General features: G+C 43.9%; 1 protein-coding gene across 6 annotated transcripts in view; it reads left to right on the top strand.

The window, feature by feature from the left end:
- The window catches only part of zzz3 (zinc finger, ZZ-type containing 3), a 125,346-nt gene that overhangs the window by 77,221 nt on the left and 27,125 nt on the right, over positions 1-21,000 (top strand). For all 6 annotated transcript variants that reach the window (XM_080195156.1, XM_080195155.1, XM_080195154.1 and 3 more), the window contains 5 exons: positions 5,044-5,182; positions 9,462-9,609; positions 11,302-11,429; positions 16,669-16,740; positions 19,929-20,030. In XM_080195156.1, coding sequence (XP_080051282.1) covers positions 5,044-5,182; positions 9,462-9,609; positions 11,302-11,429; positions 16,669-16,740; positions 19,929-20,030 — 589 coding nt within the window. The remainder of the gene's footprint in view (positions 1-5,043; positions 5,183-9,461; positions 9,610-11,301; positions 11,430-16,668; positions 16,741-19,928; positions 20,031-21,000) is intronic.

Here is a 21,000-nt window from a genome sequence, read left to right on the forward strand (position 1 = left end):
GTTCTTACCTGTCTGGCTACATGTGATTCCAGAGCTACAGCAATGTGGTTGACTCCCAGTTGCCCTTGGGCAATTTGGGATGAGCAATAAATGCTGGCCAGCCAACGATACCCATGTCCCACGAATGAATTTGGTTTCCTCCCACAGTCTTTTGGACTGTAGGAGGAAACCAGAGCATCTGGTGGAAACACAAGCAGACATGGGGAGAGCATACGGACACTGCACAGACAGGTTCGGTGGATTGGCCAGGCTAAATTGTCCCTTAGAGTTCAAATATGTGTAGGTTGGATGTATTAGCCATGGCGATGAGCATGAGCAAGATACTGTGTCGGTGCAGACTCAGTGGGCCAAATGGCTACCTTCTGCACTGTAAGGATTCTGTGATTCTATGATTTAGCAGCTGCAGCAAACTAACATAGTTGAAACAGTGCCCAGTCTGTACAGGGAAAGCTTGTGTGGTCCCTCGCCTGGCAAGCGACATTCATCATTGTCAGGATTTGTGAGAAGAATGTGTGCAGCGATCAGTAGTCTTCTGGGGAAGCAGCCTATGCTGTTTAATCTAAAGCAAGCTCTTACTTTCTACACTGATGGCTGTGAAATAGTGACCAGCTCTTGTGAGGAAAACAAGTTCCTAATTTGTGTTTTGATGTAGCATTTTGGTCAGAACATGGAAGTTTATATCAGCAGAATTAGCAAGCTTCCTCCCGAAATTATACCAGATCCACTGTGCGCCTTCTCACCTTATGAGGTGGATATAGTGTACATGGAGGACGTGCAGTTTGGATTTACCAGAATGATACCCAAATTCCAGGGGTTAAATTGTGAGCAGAGGTTACATCAATTTGGTGGAGATTAGGAAGAGGCACTGGCCTAGTGGTAATGTCACTGGAGTAGTAATTCAGCGGCCCACACTAATCCTCTGAGGACATGGACTCAAACCCCACCACGGCAGGTGGTGAAATTTAATTTTGATTAATAAAATGGGGAATTGAAAGCTGTTCTCAGTATTGGCAACTGTGAAATTGCCATAGATGATAATGCCCTTTAGGGAAGGAAATCGACCATCTTTTACCTGGTCTGGCCTACATGCGCTTGACCCTTACCTGCCTTCTTACCTGGAAATGGCCTCACAAGCCACTTAGTTCAGAGCTATTAGGGATGGCCAACAAATTTTGGCCAACACCCATCATCCAATGAAAGAAAAAACTAGGACTGTATTTCCTGAAATTTAGAAGGTTAAGGGATGATTTGGTCAAAGTTTTCAAGTTATTAAGTGAAATGGAGACCATGGATAAACTGACTTAATCTAATCAATTAGAACATAAGAACATAAGAAATAGGAGCAGGAGTAGGCCATCCAGCCCTTCGAGCCTGCCCCGCCATTCAATAAGATCATGGCTGATCTGTCGCTGCTCAGTTCCACTTTCCCGCTTTCTCCCCATAACCCTTAATCCCCTCTCTTATCAAAAACCCATCAACCCGCGTCTTAAACATATTTAGCGAGGCAGCCTCCACCACTTCAACGGGCAGAGAATTCCAGAGATTCACCACCCTTTGAGTGAAGAAGTTCCTCCTCAACTCCGTTCTAAACCGCCCCCCCTTTATCTTGAGGCTGTGCCCCCTAGTCCTACTGTCTTTTTTGAGCGGGAAGAGTCTTTCCACCTCTATCCTATCCATCCCATTCATCATCTTATACGTCTCAATGAGATCTCCCCTCATTCTTCTAAACTCTAACGAGTACAAGCCCAGTTTATTCAGCCTCTCCTCATAGCTCAACCCCCTCAACTCCGGTATCAGCCTAGTAAACCTCCTCTGCACTCCCTCCAAGGCCAAAATATCTTTGCGCAGGTGTGGTGCCCAAAACTGCACACAGTACTCCAGCTGCGGCCTCACCAATGCCCTATACAGCTGCAGCAAGACCTCCCTACTTTTATATTCAATCCCCCTCGCTATGAAGGCCAGCATCCCATTCGCCTTCCTGACCACCTGCTGCACCTGCAAGCTGGGTTTTTGCGACTCATGCACAAGGACCCCGAGGTCCCTCTGCACCGTCGCCTGCTGCAGTTTTTTGCCCCGTAAGTAATAGTTCTTCCTACCAAAGTGGACCACCTCACTCTTTGAGTTCATAATGTGATTCATTTGCACCTGTTAGAAGTTACATAGATAGGGACCCATCTCTGCAAACCAAAGCAATATGTTTGAGTTTTACACCCTTTTTTTTTGAATCATCCAGGAGCTTGAGGAGCCCATAGTTCCCTGTTTCTCCGTTGCCACACCTCAGCCAATCAGAGTTAACCTGCCAACCAGTCAGCACCCTTTTCTCCTCTAATGTAAATAGTTGCTATTGTTTGAAATTTGGTATTCTTGCGTTTGTCCTGTTAAATGAAGAACAAAGCCTTGATAGCATGTGTCTGTTTCAGCAATGTTCATGAGCTGGACTATCAAGCAACTGCTTGTCGGTTACCAAATACCTGGAAGACCAAGCTTGAAAACTAGCAAAAGTTGACCAAAAACTTAAAATCCATTGGCACAGGCAGTAGATAGCTGACATACTAAGTCAATGACACGCATATACAAGTGAGAAGCAATAGCCTACCTATCACCAAACCATTAATCCAGAAACTCAGCTAATGTTCTGCAGACCTGGGTTCCCATCACAGCAAATGATGGAATTTGAATCCAATAAAAATATCTGGAATTAAGAATCTAATGATGACTACAAAACTATTGTTGATTGTCAGAAAATCCCATCTGGTTTACTAGGGAAGGAAATCTGCCATCCTTACCTGGTCTGGCTTACGTTTGACTCCAGAGCTGCAGCAATGTGGTTGACTCTCAACTGCCCTCTGAAATGGCCTAGCTAAGGGCAACCAGAGGTGGGCGATAAATGCTGGCCAATCAGTGACGCCCATGTCCCACAAATGAATTTTTTTTAAAAGTGCCATGGACTCATGATTTGCAATGTAGGTATGATCAGCTTTTATTGTGGAATTAAAAAGCTAGCTAAATACAAGAAATCCTGCAATCTCTAATGCTGAAGGTATGAAATGGGTGACGAATTTCTGAGGTAGACAAAAGCGTTGGGACGGGAAAGGTGTCTGATGACATGTTCAGCTGTAAATTGCAAATTGTATTTCAAATCCAGATTTGAGAGAAATTACCAGGAAACTAAAGATGAATGGCATCCTGGGCTCCTTGTGTTAACTACTTTGACTGACTGGAACTGAGAATGAAAATGTAAAAGCAAAAAAGAAGCTCTCCGAAAATCAGAAAGTTGTCCTTGACAAAATTAACCTCGGCAAATTGTTTTCTCAAAAAGAGCCCTTAAAAATTATCTCTATTTTGACCCCTGGACCTGGCATTATTTCTGAACATATCATTGAAAGTGGTAAGACAGGTTGAGAAGCTGTTCATATGGATTCCTTGGCTTTATTAATAGAAGCCAACAGCACGAAATGAAGACAGTTATGTTAAAACTTCACAAAACACTGAGACCTCAGCTGAAGCATTACGTTCAATCCTGGATAGCATTCTTTTGGAAGAGTGCAAGTGCAGAAGATACTTACTAGAATGGTACCAGGGATGAGGGACTTCAGATACGTGACCTGACTGGAGAAGCGGGGGTTATTCGGGGCGACACGGTGGCACAATGGTTAGCGCTGCTGCCTCACAGCGCCAAGGATCCGGATTCGATTCTCGGTATGGGACTGTGCGGAGTTTGCACATTTTCCCTGTGTCTGTGTGGGTTCCCTCCCACAGTCCGAAAGACGCGCTGGTTAGGGTGCATTGGTCATGCTAAATTTTCCCTGTGTACCCGAACAGGTGCTGGACTGTGGCGACAAGGCGATTTTCACAGTAACTTCATTACAGTGTTAATGTACCCAAAAGAGAAAACGCTAGAAAATCTCAGCAGGTCTGGCAGCATCTGTAAGGGGAGGAAAGAGTTCAGATGACCCTTTGTCAAAGCTGTCACCTGGATTTGAAATGACAGCCCTTTTCTTTCATAAGAACATAAGAACATAAGAAATAGGAGCAGGAGTAGGCCATCTAGCCCTTCGAGCCTGCCCCGCCATTCAATAAGATCATGGCTGATCTGTTGTGGCTCAGTTCCACTTTCCCGCCCTCTCCCCATAACCCTTAATCCCCTCTCTTATCAAGAACCCATCAACCCGCTTCTTAAAAATATTTAGCGAGGCAGCCTCCACCACTTCAACGGGCAGAGAATTCCAGAGATTCACCACCCTTTGAGTGAAGAAGTTCCTCCTCAACTCCGTTCCAAACCGCCTCCCCTTACAGATAGCTCATCAAAAGAGACAATGAAGGTGTAGCTCATCAAAAGAGACAATGAAGGTGTAATGGGTCAAATGGTCTTCCATGCTGTGGTCATTCTTTAATCAGAACTTCAAATTCCTGCATTAAAGCTTAATTCTGAGGATGTTCCAATTTCTTTCAATGTTTAGCGCTCACTGAGGGGCAGACAGTAATGCTCAGAATGAAACCTTCCCCCATTCCTGGCACCTGGCGTGAAGACTCTGATATTCTGATTTGTGGATGGATTCAAAGCCTCTGGACTAACAGCATTAAGTCATGCTAACTCCTTGCAGATACCTTGGCCTGTGGCCTTGTGGCCCACCCATTCCTTTTCTCACATTCTTTGTGTGGAAGGTTATCAGTATGTGCTGAGCACCAGCTTACTGATGCCAGGGCTGAGTCTCTGAGCTATCTTGGCTAGGAAGCAAGTGCAGTTTTCAGGAACTGAACAAGTAGACCATCAAATATCTCTGTGCCATCAGTCCACACTGGATTCAAAGTCATGTGAATCTTACAATCAGTGAGCACGTTGCTTGCTGAAATATAAAGCAATGTTTATTGAATGTTTAAAGTTATTGATTTGAGAACGTCTTTTTTGGGGGAACTTTGTTTAAGTTCCTGGTCATTTTAAATTTTTTGACATGTTTCAAAAGAGACTTCTCTAGGCTTCTGTTGAGAAACTCATGGTTTATTCAGAGTAATTTGATGCAGCCTGTATAATCTTTTACTCAGTTACCAGAGGCTGCTACAGACCATTGCTGTGTTGGAAGCCCAACGGGCCCAGGCTATTCACGACTTGGAATGTTTAAGCAGACATCAGAAAGAAGGGCTGAAGGAACCCATTGCGTTTGTGGAAAATCTCCAACAGAAGGTAGGTCACTAACAAGCCCTTAATAAGCATGTTCTGTATTCATTGGAGAATAATAAGGATCCTTTTTTCCTGTGTATTTTTTATCTCTTCACTAAAATCCCTGATTGAGATTTAGATCAGTTATTTAGATCCAATGAGTGAAAACTCTTTTTTTTTTGTTTCATTCTGTTGCCTGACATACTTAAAAATGTTTAACGTTTAAAGGCAACCTTACAAGTGTCATTGCATATGGAAACTTTATGACTTGATGGAGTGTGTGATCCGTAGGAAGATTGTGGATCTAGACCCCAGCAATCCCAGACTGAATGCACTAGACTGATACTCAACTGTGGTATTGAGCGAATACTGCATTACCAGAAATGCAGATGGTTTTTTGATCAGAAACCAAAGCTCTGATGGGAAAGATGGTCACCTGAGATCAGAGGGGCAGAAGGGCTGTCTTTACCTGAGATTTTGGAATGTAGGCAATGCCAGTGGGGCAATATTTATTACCCATCCTGAATTAATGAGGACCGGTTTCCTTCCACAGTCGAAAGATGTGCTGGTTAGGCGGATTGGCCATGCTAAATTGCCCCTTAGTGTCAGGGGGACTAGCTAAGATAAATGCAGGGGATAGGGCCTGGGTAGGATTGTCATTGGTGCAGACTCAATGGGCTGAATGGCCTCCTTCTGAACTGTAGGGATTCTATGATTCTATAACATTAAGAGGCAAACACACTGTGAAACTGAAGTGAGTCCAAGGGAATGGTGGTGGTTTCTGTCTATTGAAGGACTTTACTGAACTATCTGAACTTTTAAGAGAGTTTTGAAGCTTTTAATGGCCATTTCCTGGTGCTGATTTATGAATTCAGTTATGCAGTGTACATTAAGGGATATAATATCCCCTCTCAATAGTTCAGCAAAAAAAAAATTAGGACCACTATCCAGACTTTAGCTGTCGCCTGTATGCAGCGATGGGCTGGGTCCAGTGGGACATTATAGGTTGGTGTTGTTTCATGGTCTAAGCAATCCAGTGACACACAAACACAAGAAAGCAGGAGGAGGCCACCAGGCCCTTCAAGCTTGTCCCGGCATTCAGTGCAATCATAGCTGATCTGTGCTGGGCACAGCTCTGTGCCATTTCCCCATACCCTATTCCTCAGTCTGTCAAATATTTATCCACCTCCAATTTAGTACTTCTAATGATCCAGCTCCACTACCCTTTGGGGCAGAGAATTCCAGAGATTCATCACCTTGTGTGAGAAGACATTTCTACACACCTTGGTATTAATGACTAGCCCTTTATCTTGTAGCGATGTCCCCTGTTCAAGACTCTCCCACTACTGAAAACATCTCACCATCTCTTCTTCAATGCTATCCTTGCTGGTTTGGTTTGTCCAATCAATGTGCAGATTAAAATCTCCCATGATAATTGCTGTTCCCTTCAAACATGCCCATTTCCCCAATTATGCTCTGACTTTTTTTGGAGATCACATTTTGGAGGTCTGTCGACTACTCCCACCCTTGTCTCCCAAACTAATTCTACATCACTCTGCACTGTCTGTGTATCACGACTCACCACTGATCTGAAATGTTCCTTGATTAACAACGTTACCTCACCTCACCCCTTTGGCCTGTCTTTTTGGAATATTGTATACCCTGGAATGTTGAGCACCCAGTCCTGGTCATCCTACAACTACATTTTTGAGTTAGTTAACACATCATACTGTATGTTGCAGTCTGTGCTATCAACTCATTTATCTTGTTGAAAATGCTTCGTGCATTTGGATAAAGAACATATAGCTTTGATAATGGTAGGAAGGATTATTACTTACGTGGAGAAAAACTGCAGCAGGCGACAGTGCAGAGGGACCTCGGGGTCCTTGTGCATGAGTCGCAAAAACCCAGCTTGCAGGTACAGCAGGTGGTCAGGAAGGCGAATGGGATGCTGGCCTTCATAGCGAGGGGGATTGAATGTAAAAGTAGGGAGGTCTTGCTGCAGCTATATAGGGCATTGGTGAGACCGCAGCTGGAGTACTGTGTGCAGTTTTGGGCGCCGTACTTACGCAAGGATATTTTGGCCTTGGAGGGAGTGCAGAGGAGGTTTACTAGGCTGATGCAGGAGTTGAGGGGGTTGAGCTATGAGGAGAGGCTGAATAAACTAGGCTTGTACTCGTTAGAGTTTAGAAGAATGAGGGGAGATCTCATTGAGACGTACAAGATGATGAATGGGATGGATAGGATAGCGGTGGAGAGACTCTTCCCGCTCAGAAAGGACAGTAGGACTAGAGGGCACAGCCTCAAGATAAAGGGGGGGCGGTTTAGAACGGAGTTGAGGAGGAACTTCTTCACTCAAAGGGTGGTGAATCTCTGGAATTCTCTGCCCGTTGAAGTGGTGGAGGCTACCTCGCTAAATATTTTTAAGACGCAGGTTGATGGGTTTTTGATAAGAGAGGGGATTAATGGTTATGGGGAGAGGGTGGGAATGTGGAACTGAGCCACAACAGATCAGCCATGATCTTATTGAATGGTGGGGCAGGCTCGAAGGGCCAGATGGCCTACTCCTGCTCATATTTCTTATGTTCTTATGTTCTTATTTTTTACAATTGTTTACAACTCTGAATTTGCTCTGTTTTGCATATTTTTGTTTACGTTTCATGCTCTGGCCTGTCACACTGTGATGATCAGGTTCCCCCTCACTATCCTGTGACACTGCACTGCACATACCTCTGATTTTTTTAAACCTTCTGTCTCGGAAGCTTCCCCCTCCTAGTTAGGGCTCTTGTGTGAGTCCTTGGTGTAATACAATGTTTGAATGATCTGCCCCTACTTGTAGTTTCTTGTTGACACTCAGACTGATCACTAATCTGCACTCCTGTCATTAACTTTGACTTCTAAATTTTTCAAGTAATTGAACCCTCCCCTCCCGCTCTTTAGTTTAAAGCCCTTGCTACTTCCCTACTTTTACAGTCTGCAAGAACACTGTTCCCAGCATGCTTCCCAACGGTTGTCCCAACAATGTAGCCCTCACTTTCCTCAGTACTGATGCCAATGTCCCACGAACTGATACCCACTTCTCCCACACCAGTCTCTATGCCACCTATTAACCTCTCTAATTTTACATACCCTTTGAAATTTGCATGTGGCTCCGATAATAATATAGAGATTATAATGTTGGAGATTCTGTTCTTTGATGCTTAACTCCTCAAACTGCGTACACAGAGCCTCCTTTCTCATTCTACCAATGTCTTTGCTGCCTACATCGACTATGACCACTGGATCATCCCCTCTCACTTCAAGTTCCACTCCAACCCAGAATAGGTGTCCTTGGCTAGTTACAGAGAACAGTGTCTATTCCCCTCACTATACTATTCTCAACTAGGGCAGCAAAATATTTCCCTTTTCAGACCTATTACTGTTACCTCCTTTGACCCATGTTGTCTCAGCTAAAGGAAACATCTTGACTGAACTACACTGTAATACCAAATAAGTAGATAAACATGTGACTGGCTGGAAGAAATAACTGGGCACATCTAGAGGTTAGCCTTTAAAGAAAATTGTATGAAGTGTTTTAACAGCAATCTGAAATGGAGAATAATTTCAATAACTAATTTTCATAGAAGCACACAATATGGCACAGAAGGTCATTTAGCCCATCGTGTCTTTTCGGACTATCCACTTCATCCCATTTCTCTGCCTTCTCCCTGTTTTCCATTTCAAGTAGATATCCAGATCCCTTTTGAAAGTTACTGTTGGATCTGCTTCCATCATCATTTCATGATGTGGAGATGCCAGCATTAGATTGAAGTGGGCACAGTGAGAAGTCTCACAACACCAGGTTCAAATCCAACAGGTTTATTCGGAATCACGAGCTTTCGGAGCACTGCTCCTTCATCAGGTGAGTGGAGAACATTGGGATCCACTGACCTGATGAAGGAGCAGCGCTCCGAAATCTCGTGATTCCAAATAAATCTGTTGGACTTTAACCTGTTGTTGTGAGACTTCTTATGGTCGTCACTTAAGGCAGTGTATTCCAGATTGCAACTGGCTGTGTAAAATAAAAAACATGTGCTTCCGCTCTGATTTGTTTTGCCAATTATCTTAAACCTGTGATCTGTGGTTACTGATTCTTCTTCCAGTGAGATCAGTTTCTTTCTACCTACTCTTGTCAAAAAGAAAACTCTCATAATCTCTGCACCGTTTTTTCTGAACACATGTTTTATGAGAAGCTATTAGGAAGACAATCTGATGCACTGAATGTGAATGGATTTTTAATGCTTTCAACTGCCTTGTGACATAGGTTGAGATGGGGTTTCCATGTCCGCAAAGAGTGGTTCAGCTGCCTCCGATCCCATGGGACCATTATACGTCTGGGCTAGGAAATTTTGAGAAAGAATACAGAAATAAGAAACACAATACGCGGAGGTTAAAACTCGTCTTTGACAAAGGTACTTATTTGTTTTTACGATTTTGTTCTTCGTTCAGTTTGCCATGAAAGCCCTTCAGATCTCGATGTTGATAAATAAAAGCTATTGAGAAATTTCCCCTAATTGAATATCGGGAAAACCGCATACATTGTTTTTGGTCCCTGCCACAACTCCCCCTCCTGAACCACTAACTCCACCCCACGCCCTGTCAACTCTCTGAGGCTGAATTTGACAGCTTCCAACCTCACTATCACCAAGATGAGCATCTTTCAGCCAGTCATCCGCACCAATAGCAAGGTTTCCTGTTTGTATCTCTGTAGCACTGCCTTGACCTTGCAGCCACTTCTGCTCACCTGTTGTCAAAATCTGTATCTCTTGTTAGGGCAAGACTTGGCAATTCTAGCCCACTCTTGGCTGGCCTCCCACATTCTACTCTTTCTAGACTTGAGTTCATCCAAAATCTTCCATTCATGTTCCGATTCTCACCTGTCTCTCTCACTCTCACTCACTCACTGACACACACACACACACACACAAATCCAGTGCCAGCTCACCCTATTGGCTCCTGGTTAAGCAATTTTAGAACACTCACCCTTGATTTCAAACCCTCCATGTAACCATCTCTATGCCAGCCCTTCTCAGATGTGTCCCCCCACCACCGCCACCACCACCGATTCATGGTCGTTTGAGCATCCCCAATTTCAATTGCTGCGCCTTCGGCTGCCTGGGCCCTAAGCTCTGCAAGTAACAGTCATGCCACACAAATGCTAGACCATGACGATCAGCAATAAGAGACACTCTGACCATCGCCCCTTGACGTTCAATGATGTTACCATCACTGAATCCCCCATTGTCAAGATCCTTGGGGTTACCATTGACCGGAAAATCAACTGGACTCGCTGCATAAACAAAGTGGCTACAAGAACAGGTCAGAGGCTAGGAATACTGCGATGAGTAACTCACTTCCTGACTCTGCAAAGCGTATCCACCATCTACAAGGCACAAGTCAGGGGTGTGATGGAATATTTCCCACTTGCCCGAGCGGGTGCAGCTCCAACAATACTCAAGAAGCTTGACACCATCCAGGACAAAGCAACTGGCTTAATTGACAGCACATCTACTCTCCCTCCACCACCGACGCTCAGTAGCAGCAGTGTGTACTAGCTATAAGATGCACTGCATCAATTGACCAAAGATCCTTAGACAGCACCTTCCAAATCCACGACCTGCAAGTTCCCCTCCAAGCCATTCACCATCCTGACTTGGAAATAAAACCATTCCTTCACAGTGGCTGGGTCAAAATCCTGGAATTCTCTCACTAACGGCAGTAACCACAGCATTCAAGAAGGCAGCTCACCACCACCTTCTCATGGGTAACTAGATAGACAATAAATGCTGGCCAGCAGTGACACCCATGTCCCACAAATGAATAAAAAAAAAATCCCTCTCCCTAAACCACTCCTGTTCTTTATTTCACTTGCCCCCAGTAAAACACTTTTTAAATCTACCTCTTTTGGTCATCTGCCCTAATATTTCCTTACATGGCTGGCTGTCAGCTCTTGTTTTGGAATGCCTCACAAAATGCATTGGGATGTCTTGTATTCAAGGAGCAGATTTTTCTCCTCGCAAATATCAGTTTCTTTTTTTGAGTTTTTTTTGTTTTATTTGGAGCATCTCAAATTATGTTCAATTTCTGAATGTTTTCTTGGCTAGGTTTGCCTGTGAGACCAAAAAGTCCCATGGATTCCAAGAAGGATGCAGAGTCTTCGTCCTCCTCTTTTTACTCTTCAGTGTTGCCTTCAAGCGATGCCCCAGATGTAATGATAAACAGCCGTGCGCAGGTGAGAAAATACTTCAAGGGACATGGCAAATATGAATTAATTTGATGCATTATTTTACTTCAACATTGTCATGAAGTGTTTAAATTCAGTGCAAAGTGGCCTGAAGCCCACAACAACACTAAGCCCATGTTAGGTGGCACGCTGGTACAGTGGTTAGCACTGCTGCCTCTTGGCGTCAGAGATCTGGGTTCGATTCTGGCCTTAGATCACTGCCTGCGTGGAGTTTGCATGTTATCCCTATGTGCATGTAGGTTTCCTCCGGGTGCTCCGGTTTCCTCCCACAGCCCAAAGATGTGCAGGTTAGCTGGATTGGCCATACTAAATTGCCCCTTAGTGTCAGGAGGGCTAGCTAGTGTAAATGAGTGGGGTTACGGGGATAGGGCCTGGGTGGGAAAATGGTCAGTGCAGACTCAATGGTCTGAATGGCTTCCTTCTACTACTGTCGGATTCTGTGACAATGATGTGCTTATCAGGTAAGTTCAGTTAATGTCAAACAGAGCTGACCTGACTAAAGCAATTGCAGGACAGATAGGAATGATTTCCTGCTCAGAACAATGGGAAGCAGTCTTAAAATTAACTTAAGCATGTTGAATAAGAAGATTCATCACATGTATTAAAATGTGCTTGAGGACTCTCAATCCCAGGTGTTGGTTGTTCTTGACCCACAGTGAGAAAACTACCCTATTGTAGCTCTAAATGGTTCAGTAGGAGGGAAAGTAGATTGAGCTAAGATTTCTCAGTATGCTCGATTTAGCAAGAGTCTAAGAGGGTCACAATAACAATTACAGAGTGCAGAAGGAGGCCATTCAACCCATCAAGCCTGTACCAACAATAATTCCACCCAGGCCCTATCCTCGTAACTCCACATATTTAACTGCTAATCCTCCCAACACTAAAGCAATTTAACATGGCTAGTCCACCTAACCTGCACATTTTTGGAGTGTGTGAGGAAATCAAAGCACCCGGAGGAAACCCAAGCAGACACAGTGAGAATGTGCAAACACCACCCAGTCACCCAAGGCTAGAATTGAATCCGGGTTCCTGGGGCTGTCAGCAGCAGTGCTATTCACCTTGCCGCCCATCTGAAATCTTATCCCATTGTTAGAGCAAAGCAGAGGAAACTGTACCAATTGATCATAAGATATAGGAGCAGAATTGGTCCGTTTGGCCATCGAGTCTGCTCTGCCATTCAGTCATGGGTGATATGATTCCCGTTCTCCTGCTTTCTCCCTGTAACCCCTGATCCCCTTATTGATTAAAAACCTATCTATCTGTCTTGAAGGCATTCAATGGCCTCCACAGCCCTCTGTGGCAATGAGTTCCAGAGATTCATCATCCTCTGGCTGAAGAAATTACTCCTCATCTCAGTTTTAAAGGAATGACTCTTCACTCTGAGGTTGTGCCCTCAAGTTCTAGTCTCTCCCACTAGTGGAAACATCCTGTCTATCTAGACCTGTCAGCATTCTGTAAGTTTCAATTAGATCCCCCTTCATTCTTCTAAATTCCATGAAGTATAGAACTAGATACCTCAACCGCACCTCATGACAAACCCTTCATTCCTGGGATATTTTTGTGAACCTCTGGACCCCCTCCAAGGCCAGCACATCCTTCCTTGAGTATGGAGCCCAAAACTGCTCACAATACTCCAAATGAGATCTGGCCAGAGTCTTATACAGCTTGAGCAATACATCCCTGCTCTTTTATTCTAGTCCTCTAGAAATAAATGCTAACATTGAATAGCCTTCCTAACTGCCAACTGAACCTGCATGTTACCCTTAAGAGAGTCCTGAACCAGGACTCTGATGTCCCTTTGTGCTTCAGATTTCTGAAGTCTTTCCCCACTTAGAAGCAACCATTTGCTTGAAATGAGAGCATAATAATCAGAGCTAATATAAAGTACTGAAGCAGTGATGCACATGAAGTAGCACATATAGAGATCTCTCATTAGTTTTCTATATTTGTATTTTTGTAATATTATGTAGCATTTACATAACAGAAGCAAACCCCTTCCTTCTGACCAAATACTTCAAGAACTTGATCAAGATCATGCTCAGATTGGCAGCTGTGTAGGGCAATATGTGTCAGCATCTGTAAATTATTTGTATGGAGTCACAGATATTGGGCAGTGATCATTACTGTCAGCTTCAGATTTTGGTAATCCCTGTAAAGTTTAATGTTTTTGGCAGTGAAAGTGTTTGAAAGTATTGACACGCTTATTGTTCCCATCTGTATTTTTCTGCATACTAACGATTCAAACACTCACTGCAATAAATAATTGTTATTTACCACATAAACCAAATTCTCCCAAGATGTATCTCAATAAGCTACGTGCTAGAAAGGAACTTAGTTGCACACAAAACAGAAATGCTGCTCACCAATCAGGCACAGAATGCTGTCTTGTGCACTGTTCCGATTGCTGATTGTAACCAGCAACCTTCTTCACTTCCACCGTCAGCTCGTTATTAGTATTGGCAGGCCATCCAGTGGAGCATTATCTCCAAAACTGACCTGAAAATTGGACTAAAGTCTGTTTCATTCTGCTATATGGGTTTGCCAACCCCTGCCTTCTACTCTGTGGCAAGCAGGACACAAAAAGCGGCTGTTCCTAGGATCAACAAGCATGACCTTCAAATTGAGCTCCAAGCTCACCTCGCAGGAGTTGGTGTGCACGCATGTATGTGTGCGCACGCGTACTACTTTGGGGATTGGCGGGTGAAGGAGGAATGAAAATGCTCCCTGGAGAACACGCAATACCGTCCAGGTTAAAACTTCAGCTTTGGCTCCGAGTGACAGTGTTTCTATAATCTGGAGGCTGTAATCCCTGTTGGCCTTCAGATGTGCTGAAAAGACAACTTTAGTTCAGGAAATGGGAAAAATTTCATTTTGTGTACAGCTGCATTACTTTATTATTCGCAGTAGTTAGCAACTTTAATAGGAGTCACACTTTCACAGTTCAAAGGAAAAAGAGCCTTAGAAAATCTCTGCTCCTCATGTTTTGCAGAGAGAGTTGTGTGACTTCTCGATCTCTGACTTCACATAGTGTCTTACAGCTAATGAGCCAACTGTTGAAATGTAGGTGGATATTTTACAACCACGATCGGGCGAAGCTTGTAAAATCCCGCCCAGAGTCAACGGAGAATTCCGTTCTGCGAGCCTCATCTGCCTCGATACTGGGTAGGCGGGCCAATAAAATTCCAGCTGTAACCTATGTGGGAAATGCAGCAGCCAATTTACACACAGCACAGCCCTACGAACAGCTAAAGGATAATGCCCAGATGATCTGATTTAGTAATTTTGATTTGAGAGGTAAATGTTGGTCAGTACACAGAGGAGAATCTTTCTGCTGTTCTTTCTCATCCGAAAGATGGCTTCTGCTGCAGTGCAGCACCCTCGGAGTGCCGAGATGACATTAAACAATGTGCCCGTGTCTCGGGGATGTGAGGCTTGAACCCTTGACCCTCTTAACTCGTGGGAGTGTGTGAAACTAACTGAGCCATGGCTCACACTGGAGACCATTTCCTGTCTTCAGTGTATGTTCTAAGCTCGGAGAAAAAGTGCTGGAAAGTCTCAGGTTTGACAGCGTCTGTAAGGAGAGAAAAGAGCTGACGTTCCGAGTCCAGATGACCCTTTTGTCTTCCACAGTAATTTTGTTTTATCCAGTGTATATTCTAAGCCACTGATTGCTGGTCTGACCATGCTTTTGTCCCCCACTTTTCTCCTGATGAGATCCCCTGTAAGAGCAACAGTTGTTTCCAGATTCTCCTCAGACCTATCTTGTACAGAAGATACTTCTCATCTGTGTTTTAAGTGAAAAAGCCCTTAGAAAAATTGGGGAAATTCAGTCAGTTGCTTTTCTCTCCTATTTTGCAAAAATTATCTTTTCTTGATTTTGTCCAAAATTCCGAATTCCTCGGTGACATGATTCAGGTGCACTTGCTGTGCGATGGTAGATTCTGGGAGCAAGCTAAACTGGGCAGTGAAAAATAAAATCTTGTTCACTTTGTCATCTTTATTTGTGCCTCTGTTCATCCAAATCTAGCCTCTTGTGCCTCCCTGATTTCCACACACTCCCCCCACCCCCACCCCCCACCATTGGTGGTCGTGTCACTGTCTCTAGGATCTGTGTTGTAGAATTTTCACCCTAAAAACACTTCTCCTTAAAACCCAACTCTTTGGCTAAACCTTTAGTCAGCTCCCCTATTGTTATCTTAATGGGCAGCATAGTGGTTAGTTAGCACTGGTGCCTTACAGTGCCAGGGACCCAGGTTCGATTCTTGCCTTGGGTCACTGTCTGTGCGGAGTTTGCACGTTCTCCCTGTGTTTTCCTCTGGGTGCTCCGGTTTCTTCCAGAGTCCAAAGATGTGCAGGTTAGGTTGATCTGCCATGCTAAATTGACCTAGTGTCAGGAGATTAGCAGGGTTATGGGGATAGGGGCTAGGTGGGGTTGTGTTTGGTGCAGGTTTGATGGGCCAAATGTACAGTAGGGATTCTGTCTTCTGTGCCTCAGTATCAAATTTTGATGCACTTTTGTGAGATATCTTGGGATGTTTTATTATTTTAAAAGCACTTTGTAAATACAAATTGTTGTTGATCTGGGCATTTCTTTTGTTACATAACATAGGCACGTTATATTCTTTCTACAGGTGTGGCAAATGTTTGAAATAATTAATGTCCTGAAAATTTAGCAGCTGCAAACTTGGCTTAGTTTAGGTAGAAACATAGAAACTAGAAGCAGGAGTAGGCCATTTGGCCCTTCAAGTCTGTTTGCTATTCATCTTGATTATGGCTGATCATCAAATTCAGTATCGTGATCTGCCCTCCCCTTCCCCATATCCCTGGATCCCTTTAGCCCCAAGAGCTATGTCTAATTTCTTGAAATCAGGTGTTTTGGCCCCAACTACTTACTGTGGGAGCGAATTCCACATGTTCACCACACACTGAAGAAATTTCTCCTCATCTCAGTTTACCCCTTATCCTCAAACTATGATCATTGGTTCTGGACTCCCCAACCCTTGGGAACATTCTTTCTGAATCTACCCTGTGTAACCCTGTTAGAATTGTATATGAGATCCCATCTCACTTTGAGATGGTGAAGGGGGATTCTTTTTGGGAATAACTTGTCACACCTCAAATTGAATATTGTGCCTTTGATAATCCAACTGTTGTTATTTTCAATCCTTTATTCTGGGGGCAAAAAAAGTGAAGTATCTGAAGTTTTTTTTTACATAAACTTTTTCAGGTAATAAGAGGAAGGATTTGTGATGACTCCAAGTCAGAAACATTTAACCAGCTGTGGAGTGTGGAAGAACAGGTAAACTTTCTATTCTCGCTGCAAAATATATAGGATTTGAGCAGGATGAGCATGAAGCTCCCAAAAGTGGGAAAAGGCCACCATTCTGTCTGTTCGATTCATCTGTAGCCCAGGCCTTGTTTCAGGATATGAGTTGACTGCTTCTCAACTTGAAACTTACAGCCTTTCGGTTCACTTTGAATCAGGGATGTGGCAATTCCTTTTCGAAAAGAGTATTTTGCTGCAGTCAGTGAGTAGCTATTTCAGATTTTCAACACCAGATTAAAGTCCAGCAGGTTTATTTGGTAGCACGAGCTTTCGGAGTGCCACTCCTTCATCAGTTGAGTGTAGGACTTGTTTCACAAGCGGGGCTTAATATAGAACACAAACTCAATTACAAGATAATAGTTGGAAGATAATCTAATCTCGTAATTGAGTTTGTGTCGATATATGTCCTGTTTGTGAAACAAATCCTGCACTCACCTGATGAAGGAGCAGTGCTGTGAAAGCTCGTGCTACCAGATAAACCTGTTGGACTTTAACCTGGTGTGGTGAGACTACTTACTGTGCCCACCCCAGTCCAATGTCGACAACTCCACGTCACAAATTTTCAATGCAATCCTTCAGAAGAGATGTGAAATGGAGGAATCAGTTTGATTAGAATGAGAGCTGGGCTACCTGTCCAATATCTGGGAGATAAAGGGACTAAAGTAAGATTTTAAAAATAAGGTACAGTGTTTTGAGCAGGGAGTGGCATGGTGGTACAGTGGTTAGTACTGTTGCCTCACAGCGCCAGGGACCCTGGTTCAATTCCTGCTTTGGGTCACTGTCTGAGCAAAGTCTGCACGTTCCCCCTGTGTGTGCGTGGGTTTCCTCCGGGTGCTCCAGTTTCCCCCCAAATTCCAAAAACGTGCAGGTTATGTGAATTCCAAATTCCACTTAGTGTCAGGGACTAGCAGGGTAAATACGTGGGGTTATGGGGATAGGGCCTGAGTGGGATTGTCATTGGTGCAGGCTTGATGGGCCAAATGGCGGCCTCCTGCCCTGTAGGAATTCTATTCTACTCTTATGAAGTAATAAACTCAGAGCTTCATCCTTCAGGCATATATGGACTCAACGTCGAACAGGTTACATTTGACAATCCACTTAATTACCTTCTTTCTCACAGTTATTTTAATTAACAATTTTAATTGCACAAAGAGGAAGCACAGATACCCAAATTCACACAATTGCTATCTGCAAAAATACCCCTTTCACAATGGATTTGCTTGTGTTTGCTTGACTTCACTTTGAAGTCTGGTGGCTCACTTCAGGATGGCAAATATACATGACCATTTGGACAACACACGGCTCTTTCCACTTTTCGCACCGCAACACTAGTGTACCTCTGATTCACTGCCAATACCATATTCTGTGTCCGACTCAGAACCATTAAGAGGATCCAGGGGTGAAAGCTTCCTTACCGTCTTAGGGTGAAATTTTCCCAAAACATGTCATTTTGGGCAAGGCAGTCGGTGTGATTCACATGCCAGTGTGAAGTGGTGGAGGCTGCCTCGCTAAATATTTTCAAGACGCGGGTTGATGGGTTTTTGATAGGAGAGGGGATTAAGGGTTATGGGGAGAGGGCGGGAAAGTGGAACTGAGCCACGACAGATCAGCCATGATCTTATTGAATGGCGGGGCAGGCTCGAAGGGCTGGATGGCCTACTCCTGCTCCTATTTCTTATGTTCTTATGTTCTTAAACCGATCGCAATTTTCCCCACAGTTGGCCATTTTTTGAGAGAGTGGTGAGTTTTGAGAGGGGTGGGCCTAAACATACTGGTGGAGTCACAGAGATTTACATCATGGAAACAGGCCCTTTGGCTCAACTTGCCCATGACACCCCTTTTTTAAAACCCCTAAGCTTGTCCCAATTGTCCACCTTTGGCCCATATCCCACTACACCCATCTTACCTATGTAACTGTCTAAACAGTTTTTAAAAGACAGAATTTCTCCCCCCTCTCACCTTAAACCTATGACCCCTAGTTTTACACTCCCCTAACTTTGGGAAAAGATATTGACTGGCTGATCTATGCCCCTCATTATTTTATAGACCCCTATAAGATCACCCCTAAACCTCCTATGCTTCCAGGAAATAAGTCCCAGCCTATCTAGCCTCTTTATAACTGAAACCATCAATTCCCAGTAGCATCCTAGTAAATCTCTTCTGCAGTCTTTCTGGTTTAATAATATCCTTTCTATTACAGGGTGACCAGAACTGTACACAGTATTCCAAGTGTGACTTTATCAATGTCTTGTACAACTTCAACAAGACGTCCCAATTCCTGTATTCAATGTTCTGACCAATGAAACCAAGCATGCCAAATGTCTTCACCATTCAGTACACCTGTGACTCCACTTTCAAGGAGCTATGAACCTGAAACCCTTCGATCTCTTTATTCTATAACCCTCCCCAATGCTCTTCATTAACAGAGTAAGTCCTGCCCTGGTTCAGTCTACCAAAATGCACAGGCCTCCAGTTTGAAAAATAACCCTTGACAACCACACTCTGTCTTCTGTCATCAAATCAATTCTGTATCCTTTTGGCTACCTCACCCTGGATCCCGTGAGATCTAACCTAGTGCAACAATCTACCATGTGGTACCTCGTCAAAGTAAGCCTGGCTTCAAGGAGCTAAGCTTAATTTTGAAAGGGCACTCCAATCTCAACTTGAATTTGAGAACCCTCCTACCTCCACCTACATCAGGGACACCCCCTGCACCCTCTCATTGAAGGGATATTTACCCAACTCCTCCCCAACAAAGATCACTGGCATTGCCTTCATGACTCTTCATTAACCCCCCCAGTCCATCCATGCCCCAGCATCCTGGCAGTGCCAAAATGGTTGACAGGCCTCTGATATTCTTTTCTGTGCTGTTCAGTTCGTGCATCAGCTGTGGTTTAGATAGATGACTGGTGACTGGGTTCTACATTTCTGCTAATATTACTGTCTGGACAGCCTGGAGCCTTCCAATTTTCACCACCTCGCTGTGTGGGTTAAATTCAAGACCACATTTCTTACCCCCTCCCTCCCCCAGTCATTTCTGGCACTGTCAGATACTGCGAAAACTTGGATTGTGCAAGCAGTCAATTCGGAAGCAATACGTGTGGTCGTTGAATATTGACGTAAGACTGACATGCGCTCTATCTTTCGCTTTGATTTTAAAGAAACGATTAGAGGAGCTGCTCCTTAAATATCCTCCTGAAGAAGTAGAGACGCGACGCTGGCAGAAGATAGCTGACAAGCTAGGCAACCGAACCGCCAAGCAGGTAACTTCAAACAGGAGTTTTGAAGATCTTAACTCTAAACTTAAGCTAACTTGCAACAATGTTTTTGTGGTCGATCGGCAGAGCGCGATACATGGTGATTGAGCGCAAGTCCAAACGTGGTGGAGCACGAGTCGAAGCTCGTATTGAAATGACTGGAGAGCTGTGGTACAGTTGAGCTCTGGTTGTTGACCCTCGGGAGTTGAAGAGTGAGGAGGTCTTCATTGTCCTCCCTCATACATAGTTTGCTTCAAATATAGAATGTAATTACTCTTACCTGCCGAGTAATTGTATACCCTTGCGCTTACTCCAGTTTTATTGTATCTAATGATTTTAAATGTAATTTTAAGGCAGTCTGTAAAATGTCCATTATTACAAAAGTCACAATTGGTTTGCTATGTATCCAAGCTTTTTAACTTCAGGAGTTACCTAGTTGCTTCCCTTACAACCCCTAGGATCTGTGTGTAAATACATAATCCTTATTTTCATTTAATTCACACATGAAGTTGATATGATACTAAAAGATCAGTGTAGCAATTCTTTCACTGGATGCCGCTGCACAGTTGTTAATGTTAGCGAATTAATAACCCAGAGATCTTCAATTCAAATGCCACCGTGAATTTGAATTCAGTAAATGCAATGTGTTTGTGACTTGGTGCCCAATGAAAAGACTGCAAAAACAGCTGGATTGTTGCTGAATACTAATGGGTTCACTACCCTTCAGGGCACAGAGGCTGCATCCTCTGATAGACAAGGGAATTAAGGGTTATGGGGAGAAAGCGGGAAAGTGGAACTGATCCACTTCAGATCAGCCATGATCCTATTGAATGGCGGGGAAGGCTCGAAGGGCTAGATGGCCTACTCCTGCTCCTATTTCTTATGTTCTTATCCTCTCCTCTGGCCTTGTGACTTCACACCCATGCTACATGATTGATTCTTCATCATCTTGTGCAGTAGCCTTGTGATGCACCCT

Source organism: Carcharhinus amblyrhynchos, chromosome 9 (genome assembly GCF_965287045.1).
Source record: "Carcharhinus amblyrhynchos chromosome 9, sCarAmb.v2.hapA, whole genome shotgun sequence".
NCBI classification, from domain to species: domain Eukaryota; kingdom Metazoa; phylum Chordata; class Chondrichthyes; order Carcharhiniformes; family Carcharhinidae; genus Carcharhinus; species Carcharhinus amblyrhynchos.